At 35.6% G+C, this 21270-nt stretch overlaps 1 protein-coding gene across 1 annotated transcript; it reads right to left on the bottom strand.

The window, feature by feature from the left end:
- Positions 1 to 543: 543 nt before the first annotated feature.
- LOC6652902 lies at positions 544 to 19450 on the bottom strand. The gene is made up of 6 exons (XM_002075363.4): positions 18787 to 19450; positions 3977 to 4248; positions 3720 to 3898; positions 2550 to 3510; positions 1262 to 1885; positions 544 to 1192 (listed from the first exon to the last, which is right to left on the bottom strand). Exons 1-6 carry the CDS (start codon positions 19163 to 19165, stop codon positions 1064 to 1066), a joined length of 2544 nt encoding a protein of 847 aa, XP_002075399.1. The 5' UTR covers positions 19166 to 19450; the 3' UTR covers positions 544 to 1063.
- Between the last annotated feature and the right edge of the window lie 1820 nt (positions 19451 to 21270).

The following is a 21270-nucleotide window of genomic DNA, read 5'->3' as shown; positions in this document are numbered from 1 at the left end:
CGGCGATACAAAAAAAAAAAAAAAATAAATAAAACGATTTAAATTGGTTAAACTGGTTTGGTAATGAAGAACACATCCCTTTTGTCTCAAATGTGAGTCGAATCGTTAGGCACAGTGGCAATTCAATTATGGATTCGAGTGTAAGTAATTTAAAAACAAGACAATGACACCGAAGCACATAAAACATCACTATTTCCCAATAATTGCATTGACCGCCAAAATTGTAACAATCTCAGGACACGAATCCAATCCAAAAATTTTAAAATAAAGTGAATTCGTGTAGAAACGGCAACGAAAGTCTAAGAGAAAATTACATCAGATTTCTTTAGTATGTATAATTATAATTATAATTTTATAATGTAATATTAAAGTATCGACTTAAAATAGTCAAAAGATTTCAATAACAAAAAATTTAAATTTTAAAAATTTAGTATTTGCAACAATGTGACCGTAAACGGAACATTGTTCCGGTTCCATAAACTGGTTCGCAATAGCTTTGTGGAACGTTACAATTCAATTTGCTTTTTAAATAATGCTTCTTGGTTTTCATTTGGTAGCAGTTTTTATTTAAACGTTTTCGTTTTTATTTTATACATACATAACAATATATAGTGTGTATCATATAGTGTATATATATATACAATATGAATTTATAAAATTAGGTACTAGAGATTTTGTGTTCGTTTTATAATTATTAACTATTAAGTACTATGTATAAGTTTTCGTCACGCACAAAAATTGTTCCAAACCTTTGGAATAAATTAAAAGACTAAAATGTACACATTAAGAAACACGATACATATAATTAAACAAAAAAAAAAAATTAAAGGAGTTGAAATTGTAGAATTAAGGCAAATATATGTATGAATGTATGAAGAAGAAATAGTAAGGAGGAGCGAAAAAGTAAAAAGTAGAAAGTACATAGTGAAAGTGAGGTTATGTATGAATTGATGCGATAAATATGTGGACATTGCTTTGATATACATAGGAATATAGATGATATTATGCATAAATAAACGGGAAAAGACATAGATTTTACAAATTTACAAGCATTTTTGCAAACTTAAGCGAGACGTTTCTTTCGACTAGGTGACAAGATTTTCAGCATTGTGACAACTGGCGCCTCAAAGGACATGGAGACAGCAAATGATAGGAAATAAGAAATCACTGTCAGGCCAAAGAACATGACAACCTGCAAAGGAAATTGTCAAAAATTGATTATTTAAATAAGTAAAATTGCTTAATTATTGTGTTGACCCACCATCATGTCTCCTCCCAAATGAAGCGGAGCATCCGAGTTGAGTGCCATAGAGCGTATGACAATGGGATGCACTAGGTAAGCACAATAGGTGACCCTTGAGAAGGGATACAGGCAGGGGGCCGACAGCAATGAGTTAATATAACCGCCATAGCCCGTAGAGCAGGCTATTGTTATCCAGGCCAACGACAGCGCCCATGCCGAGTGACTCAACGAGCTATAGGCAGCAGCCGTGAACTGTGACAGATCGGCCCGATACAGTCCAAAGACCAGCAGAAACAGATTCAACATGGCCAATATCCAGGCGGTGGCCACTGTCAATTTGGGCAAACGGATCTTACAATTTGTCCTGAAGAGAATCCAGCCCACGGCCATGCCAATAAGATAGGGGCCCAAACGAGTCCAAGGTTTGTCATATATCTTATCGAAGAGAGCCAATGGATCATCGGTATTGGGCCGATGATTGTTCGTGAAGGCTATAACGGCTGTGGTTATCCATGAGAGCACCAAGAATATCAATGTTGTTATCGCAGACAGCTTAAAGTGACGCACGCCCACAATCAAAATGATGGCGCCGATCATATAGAATTGTGTATCATTTGCCAGATACCAGCTCCAGAGCATACACTATAGTGGATAGCAAAAAACAAACATAAGAAACAAAATTTTAAGTACCTAGTTAGGAGTTTAAACCACTTTTACTGCTTACAAGCACTTTAGCGCACCTAGCGGTCAACTTTGTTGTTGTTTAGTTGTCGGTTTACAAATCTTCATACTTGCTCTAGATGGGATTGGCATTGAAATTGTTTTCTCTACACCTGCTACTTTAATTTTGTCGGATAAAATTAACCTCTTCCCTCCGTTTGATTATGAAAGGCAAAGGTGTAATCTACTATAATCTCAGGAGATGTCCCCGAAACGTGTTTTAATTTTATCAATTTCCTTAATGCGATCAAAAACTGGGTTACTATAACTTTTGTAAATACAAAAAATGCCAAATATATATTAATTTAATAATACATATATATGTATGTCGTAAAATTTAATTTAATTTTATATTGCATTTAAAGTTTTACGTTGAAAAGAGAATGCAAACAAGTTTTTTGTCAGGTTTTCTTTTCTGTGTCGGGGTTTATTCAACTCGAGATATCAAGTAGGCGCATGGTAAATTTAAAACTAAATTGCAGTTTTAAGAGTCATAATAATTTCCGATCTCTGATTAACTAAATCGCCCCACACTGATGTCGTTTTAAGCGAATATGGTTATATGTATGCACGAATAGTTACTTACCATTTCATCAACTGGAAATAGTGTGTTTATATATAGAATATTACGCCACCAATAGTCCGGGCAGGTAATGTGATCCATAGTCGGGGGATCAAAGATGGAATAGGTAGCCAAATATTTCATTGTCACCTGAACGACGCCCAGGACGAAAATATATGGAGCGGTTAGACGCATAAACCGATAGGCAACTAAACCCAAAAAGTGAGCCGTTCCGGCGGTGAATTCATTTGCACCTTTGCTCAGCTTATTGAGCTTGCCCTTGGCATTGGTCCGGAAATACAGATACGAGATGAGAAATCCGCTAATAAAGAAGAACGTATCGACACTGAACGGACCATTGGTGACGGCCTGGAAGAAGAAATTCTGTTCCACCTCTTTGCGCATTTCCATATTGTCGGAATACTTGAAGACCACAATGCAGGTGTGGCCCAATATCACCCAGGCCATGCTGAAGGCGCGTAATCCGTGAATGCAGGGTATCGTGTCGGCACCCACATTCCGATCACAGATCGCATTGAAATTGGTAATGGCCGAGAAGGAGAGCAGCAACTCCGAGTAGATGCTCAGCTTTTCGGGCTCATGCAGATGCCCCTCGAGATGTTCGTCCGAGTTGCTATTGTTATTACTGCCATGATGGTGATCGTGATCATGCTCGTGCTCATGATGTCCATTGCCGCTGTCATTGTCGCCGCCATTGCTCAATGGAGGCGGCAAATTCAGGACCAGTTGGTCCAATTGCTTCAGCGAGTTCGATTGCGTATGGGAAGATTGCTTCAGCGGGTCATCGTGGGCCATCATTGTGTCGCTGTAATCGGATGAGGCACACCCGATTCCCGAGCTGGTCTCACTATTGTTCATCATTTCCTTGTCCTGGCGACGCAGTGCCTCCTGCAGGCGTCGCGTCAAATAGATCTCATAGAGTGTGCCACAGCAAATCAAGCCCAAAACTATGCTCGACACAACACTGCAAAGAGTTCGTGGACAAGAGGGAGAGATTGGGAGATTTAATACTTGTTAATTGGAAGGCATGGCCATGCATAGCTTTCCCTTTCACACAATTCACACAATATGTTAATGCATATTTAACCAGATCATTAGCGTCGCCGATCGGGCACAATTATGCTTTTGAAAGTGAATTTCGGAATACGGAACTCAGATGGAAGGTAAACTTACACTAACAAACAAAAGGTCTTGTCCGACCAAATGTTAAACTCCTTGTCGGTTGGCACTCGTATATCCAGCACCACCAATTCCCGGGTGGGTACAGTCAAATGGGCATGATTGGTCATCAGATGGACATCGGGAATGCTGCAGCTGGAGGGCAGACACATGCCCACATAAATGGTGCGCAGCTGCAATTCGGATAACAAACAAGAAGCCATGAAGGAGGTTGTCCTACACCGAGAAGTAGATCCCTGCCTTTCACTTACCACATAAGTTGGCAACGTCTCATTTAACTGCATTTTGATCACATAGAAGCCAGGAAGAAACGGTGGCGGAGCATTGGATACACTGCTATAGGCCTGGGTGTGGGCCTTGGCGAAGGGCAATCCATTGTTGTTGTTGCTTTTGGTGTTACTGGTGTCCTTGCTGGAATCCGAATCGATGGCATCGTCAATGGCATCGCAAAGGGCCAACGAACCCATCCAATAGTTGTTACCATAGAAGAAACCGGATGTGTAATGACCGGAAGCATCGTCCACTGTGCAAAAAACGCAAAATTAAACATACAATTACATTAAAAACATAATAATGAAAGGAAAACAAAACATAAACACATCAGGAGAATGGCATTAAACAAATTGTTGAACTGCATCTCACACATAAACACACACAGTCTCGTTTTTTTAAGTTATGTAACAGTTGCTGCCACAAGCATTCGAGTGGCCAACCCAACCAATTTCCAATCCCCAAACCCCTTGCCCATGCCCCATCTCCATTTTCATCATCTTTGTATATCGTGCAGCATCATCGACCCATTGAAGTCGCTACAATCAATGTCCGGATCATCTACAGATCATCAGATTTGTGTTTCCCCTTCCCCCTTTTCCCTTTTCCCTTTTTTTTTTTGATAAAAATCTATCGAAAGTTATGCTAATCTGTGAACTAATTTAGAGTGTTGTGGATATCTGTCTTCGATTATATTCTCAAATTTAAATGAAATTTTTTAGCCTTACAAGTTATTTGTTACTTTTATTTATGCATTTTATACATTTAAGCTATTAATTATTTTCATTAATATTTTTGAGAAAAATCTAGGTTTTATTTTACCACTCAAATTTAAAAAGTAATTTTGAAAAAAATCTAAAATATATAAAAATGAAGTAAAAGCTTATACATCGCAATTTATAGATCTCGATTTGGCCAACAAACAGTTTTGTATATTTATTTGAAATTTCTATTATCCAAAATTGATTTTCAAAATGTTTAGGGTCCTAGATAATTGGAAAATAATTCCAATTTGGGACTATTACAGTTACTTGCCAATATTAATACTCTTATTAGAGCCACAAATTAGTTTTAAACTTGTGTGTCAAGTGTACAAGACTCTAAAAAATGCAGTGTACAAAAATCTACTGAAACAAATACACACCCAAGTATGTATATATATACTATATATCGTATGTATTGAAGTAATCTCCTTTTTGGTTTTTTGATTTATTTGCTGTTGTTGTCTTGTAACCAGTTACGACCAAGGCATGCAAGAGATTGAAGCTGGTCAAAATGTGGAACCTGTTTCGCCTGCAATCTTTTTCGGTTGTCTTGGGTATTTGGCTTTTGGCTTTTGTTTTTGGTTATACCCAGCATCCAACAACATGGATTGAAATGGGTATATGCAAACGGACAGATAGATTACAGAAATTCAAAGTTTTCGATTGTAAGGGGTAACATCAAAGTCGACTGTTTGTTGCATTTTGGCATTTTCCCTTTGCCATTTATCTAACATGTTTTTCCCCTTAAAAATGCAAAACTCTTACATGATTTTTGGGAAAACTCATTTCGTCTCTCTCTATCTCTTGCACTCTCGAACAAGCCACATTGCAATGCCAAGAGGAGAAAGGGAGAGAGATGAAGAAAGGCCTTGACCAAGAGAGATTTTGTGATTGGCATATTGTGGCAATGAAATGGGTTAGGCAAAGTTAACTGTGGAGTGTGTAGTGGAAAGGTGGACGGAGAGGGAGAGGTTAACTAAAAACACATTTGGCATTCATTTCAAAAGTTGTAACTTTTATGGTTTCATTTTAATTGTCGATTAAGGTCATTTGATTAGTTAGAGCTGCATTTCATCATGACTTCTTCTGGGGCAGTTGATTCATTTGCGTTTAATTTTGTATTTAATTGTTGTTTGGTCTCACTCATGTTCAATTGAACGTGTCATTCAGGCGTTTAACACACACACACATAAAGAAACCAACCAATTTTGTTGGCTTGGTCGTTTTTTTCTTTTCTTTTTTTGGTAGCACATACAAAGATCACAAAGATGGGGCAACAAAATAGTTATCAAGGTGACAGCCACTGAACATGACTGAGCTCGATTGCCAGCCACAGTCACCCATTTGCCTTATGCCATATACCAGATGCCAGAGACATCCGATCTAAAAAAAAAAAAAAAAAACAACACAAAAAAGCTACCGAAAACCAACATCAAGAGATTTTGATTTTGATCATGTACATATTATTTATATTTGTGTATTCTTGTCAACGCCAGAGAAGGTCACTTTGACAGTAATGCAAAGAGACTTAAAATATTTATTTGAAAAACTTTTGTTATAACAACAACAACAATTAAGGAAATAATATGCACTACTAACTAGTGTAAGTGATAACTAGATAAGTGTAGCTACTTGTAAAGTATTTAATATTTATAATACATTTCATGAACTATAAACATGATAACTAACCAAAGATAGTGCTTAATAAAGGTAAAATTAAAAAGCTAAATTGCCTCCTTAGACTCAAATATATAAGTTGACTTCTCTGCGAAAGATGAGACTAATCTAGTGACTTGGCTAAGTAGAATGTCATTGAGAGTATTTTCCTAGGTAAGCCATAGCTGAAATAAATATATCAACTTATCCATGATTTATGGCAACTCACAAATTCGCTTAACATGCTAGATGAGGGAAAACGATTTCTCGTTTCTCAAACAATTTTCATTTAAGAAATTTTCTCGTTTCCGAATCCTTTTCAATTGTAAAGCAGGTTCATTTCCAAATCTCGAACTCAGAAAATGAAATTTTAATATTTTTATGACTGAAATCATTGACGGATCCGAGGAGGGAAGTCCTGTTCGTCTGGACATCTCATAAAATGAAAGTATTTAAAATAATTTGTAACTTTTTTCAGCAACGAGTGAGTCTTTGAAATGGTCGTAAATATCCAAAACTCCTCATACTGACAAAATGCCTTATCGCAAAATTACTGAAATTAGTGATGAGTTTATTATATAGTTTATAGTTTTCTAGATGAGTTTATGACTAATCCACATTGACTAAAAAGGCTAAATCAATATCTTTTGAAGCAAGATACATAAAATAAAGATCAATTTTGTTGAAACATGGCAAATGACCTGATTATTATATACTCTTGCAAATGTTTATAAATCAGAGAAAGAGGCGACTTTTATGTCACATTGTACATATGTATATTCTTGATCCGAATCGATATACCCATGTTCGTCTATATATCTGAAAAAGTGTGCCGTACCCCATCAGCTTAAGTTCTTTTTTCTTACTGGATATGGAATAATTTCTTGAAACAGATCGGTTAAAAAGTCTAATTGAGTGAAATGTTTGTAGAACTAACTATAAATTAAATAATTAAGAAAATCAAACCATTTATAATCTAAAGAAGTTTTTAAGCCAAACATGGAATCCCATAAATGAATTGTATTTTGATGCAATGCCAAAAAACTACATCGAATAAATGAAATATTAGTTTTTAATACTGTAGATTTTTTAATCAGGATGTACATATGTACATATATAGAAATGTATGTACCTAGATGTATTTACTACATTGGAATATTTGTAATTTGCATTTTGAAGAGCTATCATAACCCTCAAGATGAAGTAAGCCTCATCATCTAAAAAGCGTAGACAAATATAATATGTTGTTTGGAAGGTAGGACAAAGCAAACAAAACTGTGAACATTTAAACAAAAAAGACAAAAAACAAAGCCAAAACAACAAAAACAAAACAACAGCAGCGACAACTACAACTACAAATGACAAAATTTAAACAAACTTTGGGTGTGGCAGTGACAAAACTGTTGAAATTTTTTTTGATTGATGAAATGCGGGCAACATCAACAATAAAAATTATTTATAATAAGCTTAACACTTGGGGACGAAAAAAAAGAAGAAAACAACTAAAACATTAAAGGCTATGTCGAAAATATTAACAACAACAACAACAACTGAAATTAATAAATATTATTAATAGTTATCATTATACACATACAATAATATCTATCTATTCACATTATTTGCCTCTATGGTATGGTGATATTGGGCGGATTGCGAAAGGTTGGCCAAATGGATACATGTATATATGTATGTATGTATTATAGTACTTTGTGTATATGTATCTACTGGCTACGCGTCTCAAATGTAAACGGTTGCAATTAAAATACAAAACAAAATGCGTCAGAACTCGTAACCGTAACCGTAACCGTAATCGCCATCGTAACCATAATATAAACAAAATTGCCCACATGACAAATTGATCCATACTCTAACACAGTTAAACGGGTCCACAAGGTATATGGGATAAAGTTTCAAACAATCAAAACCTTCTTTCGGTTTAGTTACTTATGATTCACAACTGGTTTTAGCACTGAAGATTGGAGTTTTTAGCAAACTCAGCTAATAAGAGCTAATTAAGCCTGAAGACTTGTTTAAACAAAAGTTTAAGAATTTTTGTTACAGTTACTTTCAAATTTGAAACATTTAGTTTATTTTGGTGTCCTTTTATGAACTTATGAACTCCGTACATACATTCCTTTACATGTTCTAACTCAATCCTCCGCATAGCCTTTTGTAATCGGTAGTGATTGAAAACCGATTTATCTTTTGTAGAGTATTGACATTTTGGCCATAATTAATGTCTATGAGCCTATGCATATTTATCTATTTATCTATATATAATAATCTCTCTTTCTCTTTTCTTTACGCGTATATCATGCAGTTAATTTTTGCTTTTTTGGACTCACCCAAAGCACACGAATTGTTTGCACAGACTTTTCAATGATGGGCGCCACTACCAAACCCCCCATCTTCTCTCGCTCTCTCATACATTGGTTAATGGTTAATAATTATAAAAATCAATAGTATGCAGGAATGATAAAAAAATAAACAAATTGTCAAAAAAGAAAAAAAAAAAACATGGCTGGAGAGGAGAGAAGAGGACAGATAGATATTGAAAAAGAATTTGTATTAATGCTCGTTTTAAACTTATTGCCAGTTGCAATGATGAACTTGACTTTTTGTGTGTGTAAGTACCATGTTTTTCACTTTGTACTTGAGATTCGTAGCTGTTGTTTAGTTACAGCAAATATAATATGCTCTTCATCAAGATGATGATCATCATCATCATCACCATTAGCAACGTCATCATGATAATCTGTTTATTAGTATTGACTTGATAAGTTCACTTAACATTCTTGATTTGCTTCTTCTCTAACTAATTAAGCAATTAAACTCAATTATAACCTTGTAGAGGAATGTGGAGGTGATGATAAGACCCAACAACCATATATACATATATGTATGTACATCCTTGATCAGCAACTGAACCATATATAGTAGTCTTAGATTTGTCAATGTGGCGTGTATATATCCAATCTTATTTTCGCCTCATTACCTAGAACTCATAGCCATTTCCTCTTGTTAACTATCATACTCATACATATGTACATATGTATGTGTGAGTTATGGGCACTTGTATGTTAACTCCAACATTTATGTATCTTTCTCATTAGAACCCTTTGCCAAAAAAAATAATAATAATAATAATGAGGAGGGGGAAAAAAAGAGTCGTTGGACTCTAAGCAAGCTAATGGGCATACATTAAAGGCGTGTGTTGTAGATTTGTTAAATATTTGTGTATAAAACAAACAATGAAATAACAAACCAAAATGCCCAAAAACTTCCTCATGTTCGACCAACAGAAATATGACAAATTTGTCGAAACAAATGATCATATCAGTGTAACCAAAGAAAGTTTACAAAGTCGTAAGACTTAAAAATATTCCCGAAAGACATTTGTTTGGGTTTGTTTTCTTGGTAAATCTTATATCGTCAACAAACATATTGGCTGAGAATAGTCGAAGATCTCATAATAAAATAACTTAGCCATATATCTATATTACACTTGTAATAGTCAATAGTCTTGTGATTTGATGAGGAACGACTAGTAATATCTTAAATGTCTGGCATTGCTTTCAAATCGTCCGCTTTTTAGTCAGTAAAATTAAAGGTAATTCCTAAGTTTCTCATTAATACGATCACGTTGCACTTACCATATATGGTATAGTTAATAGATATGTAAATGAATTCGATCCTTTAAATAGGAAAACATGTCGAACATCAAAATGGAATTGACCTGTTCTTGTATTCGAAATGCCTTTATCTTACTTTATAACAAATTGAACTTCAATGTAAATTAAATGTTTAGAATATTAATTTCATTAGTTGGGCCTAGAATCAAATTAGTTTAGAATCCATTTACAGTAACGTGATATTTTTCTCAGGTTTTCCACACAAAACCAAATTCATACCAAAATAATTAAAAATCTTGGCAACCCTGTAAGCTGAAATAGTAGGCACAACAAAAATGTTTCGAACTTAACTTCGAAAGCGAAAACGATTGACATTTCACTGGGAATCGAGAATAAGGCGGAACTGTTATCGATTTGCATTTGAAATCGTCCCGGAAACGAGAACATATCCATTATCGGTTATAGACTTCAATACAAATTTGCAAAAATATAATTGTATATGTTATGAGACCTCAACTATTATATTTTCACTGTAATATAAATGTTTGTAAATGACAAGAAAGAAATATTTGTAATTTTTTGTTTTATAAATATTCTCTTATTTTCTAAAGTCTAGATAATAATTTATTGAGAACAAAGATTGAGAAGAATATCTTTATTCAAAGAGACAAATGTAAGATCGAATATTATATAATATTATAGTTTTTTAATAATAGAGATTTATTCAAAAAACGATAAACTTTTCTGATTAGAGCCTAAATTAAGAGATTTTCATATTTCCATTTCATGAAAAATATCGTGTTCATGACATGAGTAAGAAAATAGGCAAGGGTATTCAAAATGTCGGCTCGATGAAGCCTAAATTAAGAGATTTTCATATTTCCATTTCATGAAAAATATCGTGTCATGACATGAGTAAGAAAATAGGCAAGGGTATTCAAAATGTCGGCTCGATGAAAGTCAGCCTAGTCCTCTTGGTTATTAATTACAGCGTGTTGTGTGTTTATGTGCGTGTATTTTATAACAATTTTTTAACATTTTTTTATTTTGTTTGTCTGCGGTTGTTGCCTAATTGAGTCACATAATAAAATTCATAATATTAAAAGTAATAAAACAGAGAAGAAAAAAATTAAAAAATAAACGTGCAAGTTGCTTGAGCAATTTTATGCTTGAAGATGCTCAAATTGATCAAATCAAACTAACTACCTGAAGAATCTAGTTGATATATATATACATATATGTAGTAGGTATAGGATGGCATTTTATGTTGTATCATTTGCAGTTTATGTAATTGTTAATTCAGATCTGAGGTGTTTTCAATGTCAATGCTGGGGTCTGGGGTCGAGCGCCCACCATTCGGGCAAAGAGCTGGGGGAAGTGACATTGAAATGAATCCAGCGAATTTTGTTTGGTTCCCCCTTCTGTTATTTTGCCGTTGGCGCTTTCGCTTAGCTGTTGAGTAAAAACCAAGACCAAAACCCAACGAATAACAAAAACAACAAGCAGACGCCCCAACACATAATACCGAAAATAATAATAATAAACAACCAACAAGAGTGAGAGTGGTAGTAGATGCGACCTAAAAGACACAGACCGACGGACAGACAGACAGACAGACAGAGATATAAAGAGGCACACTGACTTGGCCTGTCTTTCGTCTATCCTCTGCACAGAGATTCAGCACAAGGTCAGCTGCATCTTCAGCTGATGCGGTGACTAACTGGTATTTCTCTCTCTGACTGACTGACTGACTGGCTGACCGACTGACACGTGGCATGGTCAGACCCGGTCCGGCCTAGCCCGGTCAGGCCAGGCAAGTTTCTTTTTTTTTTTTTGCGTAATGAATTGAATTGAATTTTTGGTCCATGTTTGTCCGATTATTACCCAGTCTCAGGGTTGCATTTTGCATATACATATGCCAACTATGGATCTGAGCCATACAAATTCATATAATAGAATTTAAAAATGAAACATCATCAAAGTCAAATAATTAGCCAATGTGAATGTTCATTAACAAGATGAGTAAGTCAAATTCGAATAAAATAAATAAGACGATTTAGTAGAAACTAAAAATGCAAATATTCGCTTGACTTCGCTCCAACTACTTACTATCTATCATAAAGGAATTGTAAGAAACTTTTGGTTCAATATTATCATTTATATTTATGTATATAGTTTAATTGATTGTTACCGCAGTAACTTAAACACTCATGGACAACTTTCGTATTGCATAAGAAACCTTTAAGACCACCCAAAAAACGAACTCTGCAATTATGGTCAATAACCCCAAATTTGTAACATTTCATAATGCGACGAAAGAGAGTGAGAAATAAAGATTGAGCAGGCAGGCATACCTATAGACATACTTACATATATGTATATATTTTTGAAATTTTGGGCACGTTTCGACTTTTACCTAACGGAAATATTATTAGTCGTTGTCGTTGTCATCGTTGTCGTTGTCTTTTAGTTACTTTTACTTAAGACTTCAGTGTCAAATGCAAATGCGTATGAAATCAAATCAAAAACGAATGAAATCAAACGAATTACCAGCCAGCGCCTAGATATATTCAGCTATATGATGATGATAATGACAGACTGTTATGGCATAAGTTAGGACACATATGTGCGAAGCTGAGGCAAGGCGGGGAGAGCCTTCAAATCGCATTGCATTGCAGCCATAGAAATTGCTTGATTAACAATCAGTCCCAAGACCAATTGGTATATTAAACTTGAAAACCATTTAACTATTTGGCTTAAAAATAGCACACATACAACAACAAGCACACATAGATAATGATTGTCTAAGCATTTGGCTCTATTACCCTTCTGTTTTCCCAGTAACCAAATTAACCATATTAACGCCATCTCATGATGATCTTTCGAATGTTTTTTTAAGATTCAGAGTCCAATTGTCATTAGGTTTAAGTTTAATTCATTTATTCGCCTCTGTGTTTAATAATTTTAATTATTGTTGTTGCTGCTGTGTTATGGTCACACGCCATGTTAATAGAAAAATAACAACAAACGCAAATATAAATGCAAATTGTCGCATTTTGGCATACGTCATAACAAGAGTTATTTAGGCCAGGCCAACAAGTGAACTTTAAGTGGCTGAATGTCTTGCAATTCAGATTGAGTTTAAGTTGGGGTGAGAAGTCTCAATAGCATTGAATTTGCATTTACATAACCAAGCGATAAATAAAGTAAATTGAATATGGGAAATCTAATAAGATAATAAACCGAGTAGGCTTACCAGAAGACATCTAATCTCTTTAATTTTGTAGGAATAACAACACTTACATATACACAAGATATGTTGGTTTTACAACATTACATAATATTAAATAAATTTGATAAATTCCCTTCCTTCAAAAATCGATAGTGAAATCAATTTGGATTTATACATTACGATTCTGAACATCAAGTAAGGATCTCTTGATATTTAAAGATATGATGATTCTTTGACTTAGATGAAATGGATATGATCATTAGAATAACTTGAGATAATAGTCAAAATATTTCATAGACAGTGAATTTTGAATTGTATTATGAATTATTGTGAGTAACAAAATTAATAAATTTATAAACTTACTCTAAGTGGTTAATCTTTTGAGAGATAAGACGTACCTAATATTGTATAATTGTGTTGGCTATTAAGACAACTAATTAACTCATTTGTCAAGAAAACAAAAAAGTTAATAAGTTTTATTAACGTCACTCTTGCCTTTTCCATTGTGGTCGCCCAACTAAAACGCCGCCAGAATTATATTTTTGGATATATTTTTACTAAACTTCGGAACTATGTGGCCATTGACTTAGCTGATGATTAGCATTAAGAGTGATTTGAAAAAGAGCCCATGTCAGGGGAGAAAAAATGCAATATGAACTTCTCATCTGACTCTGAACTAACGACTTTAATCTTTAATCTTTAAGACATCTTGTTTAGGTTTAACTAACCGACTTGGCCTAGCAACTTGGGCTGGAAGAATTCCCTCAGACTGTCGTTGGTTATAGTTTTTTGTGTTTTTTGAACTTGAAAGTTAATTAGTTTAAAGACCCCCTCCACACCTCCCCGCCTGCACACACACACACCATTCTGATAGTATTAAATGTTAATTTGAACAAGTTTACAACGCTCAAGACCTAAGGCATTACGCATACGCCATGGGGGCACACAGTTTGTGGCCTAAGTCTTTTGTTTCAATGAACATGCATAAATCTCATATGTCGGTCAAAGTTGAAAGTGTTTATAGACATATGTACATATATATGATGTATATATAGGTATAATATATGAATAAAATAAACCGTTATTACGCACAGCAGCCAGTAAGCAGACATGGCCATAAAACAAAATGAAAAAAGTAAACATTGAACAATAATAAGAAAGATAGAGAAAGAAAGAGAGAGATAGTGAGAAAGAGGGACATACATCGAGAGACAGAGAGAGAGGGAGAGAGAGAGAAAGAGAGAAAAACTGCAAGACATTGCAACAATCAAATTAAACTTAAATTACATAAGCCATGGCTTAGCTTTGATGTTCGTTAGCTGACCAGAGTTGTTGCTGCTGCTGCTGTTATTGTTGTTGTTGTCTTAGCGTGTTTATTGTTTGTTGTGCAATTTTGTTGTCTACTGTTGCCGTTGTTGTTGTTGCTGCTGCTGCTACTTCTGCCTCTTCTTCTGCTTTATCGGTTTTCGTCTTTTATGGGAAAGCCGTAGAAATTATGTTGCGTGACGTTTCATTTCGCACAAAGACTGTAATTGGGGCCTGTTACTCCATCCCCTCATCTTTCTACCCTTTCTGCTGCTACTCCTTGAAAAACAACAAAAACTAAGTCGGCTAAGTATATTGGCCTAAAAAACTACACAGACACACAAATTTATTGTTGCTGTGCATTGTAGCCAACTAATGACCAAACAGGCCAGTAGACAAAGACACAAATAGACAGACAGACAGACGGACAGATAGATAGATGGAGACAAAGACCTCACTTGGCTGACAGTCGTTTTGATTTTGGAATACCATATAACCATGGCAAGTCACAAGTCAAAAGTCAAGAGATTTGACAGTTCAATTCATGTAATTTATGAGGTTTGCAGGGTATATTTTAGTCGGCACTTTGAATATTTGCTGTGTGTCTTGTCTTGCCACATTTGCAAGTGAAATGCCAGCGACGAGGTCAAAATTAAGAGATTTGCCAATTAAACTAAACAAATTATTGACCATTTTTTTTGTTCGATGTTAGTGCATTTGGTTTTTCCTTTCCAGAGTTTTGGCCAAGTTTTCCTGGAACACTGTGAAAGCTTTCGAGGAAGTTTGCAGATGGCAAATACATATTTGCACATACAACTAACAAAAATCACTATCATCGCGTTGCTGCTGATGATGATGATGTTGACGATGACGATGAGTGCAAATATTTGCATTTCCTCTTAGACTTTTTGCCGACATCCAAACACACAAAACGCAAAAAATGACGAAGAAACCAAAATTTGAAAAAAAAAACAAACCACAAACAAAATTTCTGGTTTTCTTTCTCTATTTTTCGCAATAGCTGAAGAGAAGAGAAGGTTAAACTTGAAGTTGAAGTGCAAATGTAACTAGTTAATATTTGCATAGGTTAGCCGCTATGGTTAACGGTTATTGGTATCGAAACGAATCAAATCGAAATTGATTTCGATTGCAATTCTGTTTAACTATGCTTGGCATTTTTGACCGAGAACTTCAAGACTGAATCAATTCCATCGGTTACCCACGTCATGAGCTTTGTCAAGTGGCCTGATCTAACCTTCAACTCGAGTCAAAGCAACACATATCGCCAATTGAACTGCAGGCAATCAGCTAAAGCAACGGAGCGTAGCTGCAACAGCGGCAACGGCAGCCACATTCAGTTAGCAAAAAGGTAAAAAAAAGTGGCAACATTTATTAGCCATTGATCTTGGCCATCAACAAGCCTGGTTGTCGTCTGTTTCGCCTGTTGTAAGAAAACCAGTGCAGAAAACAAAACAAAATGAACAAAAAAAAAAAAAAAAGAAAAATCCAACGTTTAAATAACAATTTGAGCCAGTTAAATAAGCTGCACGGCGTTGGCCAAGCTCGAGCGGATGATGCCCAAACTTGCTTTTGAACAGGAAAACGCCCGGCTTCAGCCTCTCCCAGCCAGACCCCCCCGCCAACCAACCCGACGATTCAAAAACGAATCTTACTTCATGTGACAATGACAAAAACCATTGACACACTTTAACATCGAAAAAAAAAAACACAGAGAAAAAACAAAATAAAGGGAGAGGAGGATAGGGAGCGAGAGAGTGGAAAGGGGGGAAACACAGAGTTGACTAATTGAAAACGAAAATAAAAGTTATGATCATAATAATGGTGTTGACATCTTACCACAAACAGCCAGCAAGTTGGCCAAAAACCTTTTAAAAATACGAAAAAGGGGTTAAAAGACCAACCCATGCAATCATACGGAGTTTTAAGAACTATCCGACAATTGGTAATCTTTATTAACTTGGCCAAAAAGATAATAGGAAGACACATTGTTTTTCAAGGGATCACACACTCAAGTGCATTCGGAATATCCAATTTATAAAGATGCCAATTTTTCTGGTACACATTTAAAAATTGGTAAATTTCGGGAATTTCCACATCTTGAGATTCATAACTTTTTGGTACCTTATATAATAACCGGTATTTGTAATTTTTTGGTGTTTTTTTTCGTTTAGCCCAATTCAAAGTTCAAGTCTTTCGAATGAAATCAAATTTCAAAATTTAATAATATCATAAAAGTTTCTTCAGTTCCGATTTGCCTCTAGAGAGAGAGAGAGAGAGAGAGAGAGAGAGAGAGAGAGAGAGAGAGAGAGAGAGAAGAGTTTTTGTTTGAGAATCTTATTTCTCTATGACATCACTGGAGTATTGAAATTGGATTTCTCAGACTTTCACCTATCAGCCGCCCTTAGGCCACCACTTTTTGTCCCCCTCCTGTCTTTGGTGTTAGAGCTGAGAGTGGTCCACAGGTGTCTATAATTTAGCACATTTTTGTGTGGCGGAAGAAAAAAGAAAACTTTGCAAAAGAAAACAACAAATATATCATTTCATTTCCTTTTCTTGGATTTAAATTTTTGTGTGGAGAGAGGGCGGTGAGGGGGGGTTGGGAGTCAACGATGTATTGAATCTTTCTTTTCGAGCGCCGTTTTGTGTTAATTGATTACATAACCGTCATGTATGCTGCTAGTTTTGGGAGAGTGGCGGCAATTGCCAACTGATTGTGAGTTGGCCAGATACGATAAGTTGGTCAGTGGACGGGGGCGTGGCCATAACACAACAGGGGCAGACATTAAACTGTGACTTGGACTTGTATTGCAATGGAAAACAAGTTGTACAACATATATTTTGATATTATATATGTACATACATCTACTTATACTCTAACCAAAAGGGTATTATAATTATTGTCAAGCAGCTCACAAGCTTCTCGAAAACTCGTTTCGATCGTTGGGATTACAATTTTTGAATAATTGTTGATAGAGCATTTGAAAGGTCAAAGTAGTTAGTTAATCAATCGAGATTTTAAAGAACTGTAACCGTAATTCGTCATTCTGGCACGAATATATGATATGTAGCTATGTACATTACGATTACAATCCCTGATATCTGCTTGTAACTGCTGACATAATGACTAAACCATTTTGTCTGACCAAAATTGTAAATTGAAAAACTGAACTGAAAAACCAAAAACCGAATATCAACAACAACACCACAACTGCAAAGTTGTAATGAAAACTAGCAAATTCAATTGAGTTGTTGGTGTTGTTGTTGCTGTTTGCTGGCTTTGGCAAGAACTTAATTGCGACCTTGGGCGGCGGCGGCGGTGGCATGCATTTATGTAGATTGTATGCCATGGGCTGCCCAAACAGATATAACCAGATAGACATACAAGGCAGAACGAATAAAGGGGCACGTTCACATACATAACCATAGACCATACATACATACACATAGATACATAAGCATGACTAAAGTGAAAGATCAATGAATAAACCGTTTTTAATTGTTCACCGAAAACAACATGAAAACATGCAACATCGACAAGAACTGCAACAAAAACAACACCATCGAACATGATTCTACAGAAATTTGCTAGCAAATCAAAAAGAACCCAAACTGCATCTGATGTCACGTTATTGTCTTCATGAAGTGTTGTTCCGCAATCTGGAACATTGAGGAAATAAAAAGAAAATTCTTCGAAAAATACAATATGAAAAACGTCTCGCAATATCGAATGACATTTGGTAAATAAAGAAAAAGTTGAGGCAGTCTATGAGATATGTGGAAAATCAAAAAGCAATTGACAGCGTCAAAATGGTCCATGGAAAACTAGAAAGAAGTTTATTTTTAAATGGAAAAATAAAGTTTCGAAAACCAATGCACTAGGATTTATTATCTACAGCTCGAAATGGAGTTTAAGATCAATAAACTAGCTTTCTATATATCCCAAAATACTTGTAACACTTTATTTTTTTTTTATGGGGAGATAATTGTCTTCTGTTTAGCTTGTTTTGGTCAATGTTTTGGTGTTTAAAAATTTAATAAAAATATGTTAAAACTGAAAAGACTTTGAGCTTTTAAGATATGGCAAATATCGGCTGACAATACTTTAGATATTTTGATTTTAGTCCCTTGCACTTCCCTTTGGAGAGAAGGTGTGGGGCAAAATCACTGTTGTGTTCACTTACTTTTTATAGCCCACATTTTGGTCTCAGTGAGGCCATGAAAATAACTGCGCATATCCTTGGTGCAGTTCGTGGACAATTTGGATTCTGCCATCAAGGCTGGCCATGCGGCTGCCAGCTGCGATAAATCGAACACGTTGAGATTATCGCGCAGACGTTGAGCGCGCGATAAATCGATAGACAGATCGCGATCCGCATCGACGAGTCCTGTGTGCAGACTCAAGTTGATGACATTGTGATTTTGATTGTTATCCGTAACACTGGCGGCCGAGATGTTGAGCTTCACCTTGCCTTCGTCCTTGTCGATGGCTCCCCTAGTGCTGCCCAGCAGAAGAAGCAATATCGTCCATGGCAGCAGCATCGATGGCTGCTTTAGGCCCATGATTCAGAAATCTGATTTCCTTTTCTATTATTGGCTTATCAAATTGGCTGGGCACGTCTTCGCGGCGTATCGTTCACTTTCACTCAAAACAAAATCACAAAAAATGTTAACAAAAAAAAAACCAAAATAAAATAAATTTATTATAGGTGCTAATCCAGCAAGTTCCAATTGTATTCTTACAACATTTTCGTAGAGAAAAATTGCAGAGGAATAAATACGAAAAAAAATATGCAGAGAAGACACTAAAATTTATGGTTTTCAAAATTTTTGTATCACTATTTTGTTGATTTTTTTGTGTTGATAAGCCTTTAGAATTTTTGAAAAATTCTGAATTTTATTTTAATTTATTACTACTTTTGACACTTTTACTTTTGTTGGGCACGCGCGAAACTTTGAATATTTATATTTTTTACTTCTCGTGGTGTACTTTAGGAGGTTTGATCAACGGAGCACTAGTTCAGGCCACGACCGCTCGGCATGAACGCACATCTACGAATTGCGACTGCGCGTCTTGAGCAGCTGTAAAAATATGCCAACAATTTCGAAAAGAAACAACACATACACACACAGACACACACACAGTTTCACATCGAAATCAAAAAAGCGTAGCCCCAAAAAGTCACTGCGACGCGTAAGTAACGCCAAAAACTCTACGGCTACGTTTGCGTCTCCGGTCTTCGTTCTCAGTTTCTCTCAACTGCAGTTGAAAGCGCAAGTGAGAGCGTGAGTGAATAAAGCTGCTGCTTCAAGCTAGAGTTGGAGTTGGGAGTTGGATGCACCGTTAAACGAAGACCAGCGAGAGACAGAGAGAGTGAGCTTACCTGCTAACGAAAGTGATAGCCAAAGAAATGCCAACTGCAAAAGCACACAGAGAGAGATAGAGAGAGCGACTCCAAGAGAGGGAGAGCTCGAAATGTTGCTGCCGCTGCGGCTGCGCCTGTGTGTAAAATGCCCTGCGTCATCGCCTATGTTGTAATACAAATGAATGTGTCTATGTGTGTGTGTGTGTGTGTTGCAAAAGTGGCCGCAAAAAGCAAATTAGCAGCAAAAGTGGGAATAAATGCAATTACGAATAAATTGCTGGAATTTTATATCATAAAACATTTAAAACAAAAACAACAAAAATAGTTTATTTTTATGTACAAAAATATATATACTTATGAAAATAATTTCAAATACATATTTCTTATCCATTGAAAGGATATAAAATATGCAGGACTCACTCACTTACAATTGACGGTGAATTAGTTTAAGCAGAGTGAAAACAATTGTAAAAGAAACATTTATCGATTAGAGTTAATAAAATTTAAGAATAAAGTTAACAAGAAAGTGAAATAAAATAAATGACCCATATATACTTGCATATTTATGCATATGATGGATGAATGACGGCAAATTAAATAAGATAAATTACTTGGCATAAAAAAGTGACCGATCTAAAACGATCAGAAAGTCTCCTTTTTCGTGATTGTGGCAGGAACAAGAAATGCCCAGGAAATGTGGCAAGATGCAGGCTAATTGCTGTTGTATGGATGTATGTATGTGCTAGTGACCTGTTTACGTTCATACACTCATCCAGACCACTATACATACATACATACATATGTAGACTCGTACATACATGCCAATGGATAGCCAACAGGCGTATACGTGATGCTGTGAGTCCACAGGCCTTCCCAATTGTCCAATTGTTTAAATTTTTTTTTATTTTTTTTTGTTGGTTGGTTGGTTGCATTTACCTGACAAAAGTTGTAAATATCAACAATAAATACTTACATACATACAACTTACAACAAGTTGTCGCCGTTACTCTGATGGTTGGGGCACTGCCGATACATATACATAAATGTATGTATGTTTGTACATACATACGTGTATAAATTGTGCAATCATCCTCCAATCTATAGTGCATGGCAATGCTTTTTAAATTTTTCGATAAAAGTTGGGAACAAAAAGACAGAGGCAGAGACAGTGCATGAAAGAAAGAGTAAGAGGGTAAGACTGCGAGAGAGCTGCTGGTTGAGATTGAGAGTGAGACTAAATAACCGTTAGCCAAGTTAAAGAAACCAGTTCTTTTGGCAAAAATATAATTTTAAAAACAGCAA

Source organism: Drosophila willistoni, assembly GCF_018902025.1.
Source record: "Drosophila willistoni isolate 14030-0811.24 chromosome XL unlocalized genomic scaffold, UCI_dwil_1.1 Seg142, whole genome shotgun sequence".
Classification (NCBI taxonomy): Eukaryota; Metazoa; Arthropoda; class Insecta; order Diptera; family Drosophilidae; genus Drosophila; species Drosophila willistoni.
This window is presented reverse-complemented; position numbering and strand designations above follow the sequence as displayed.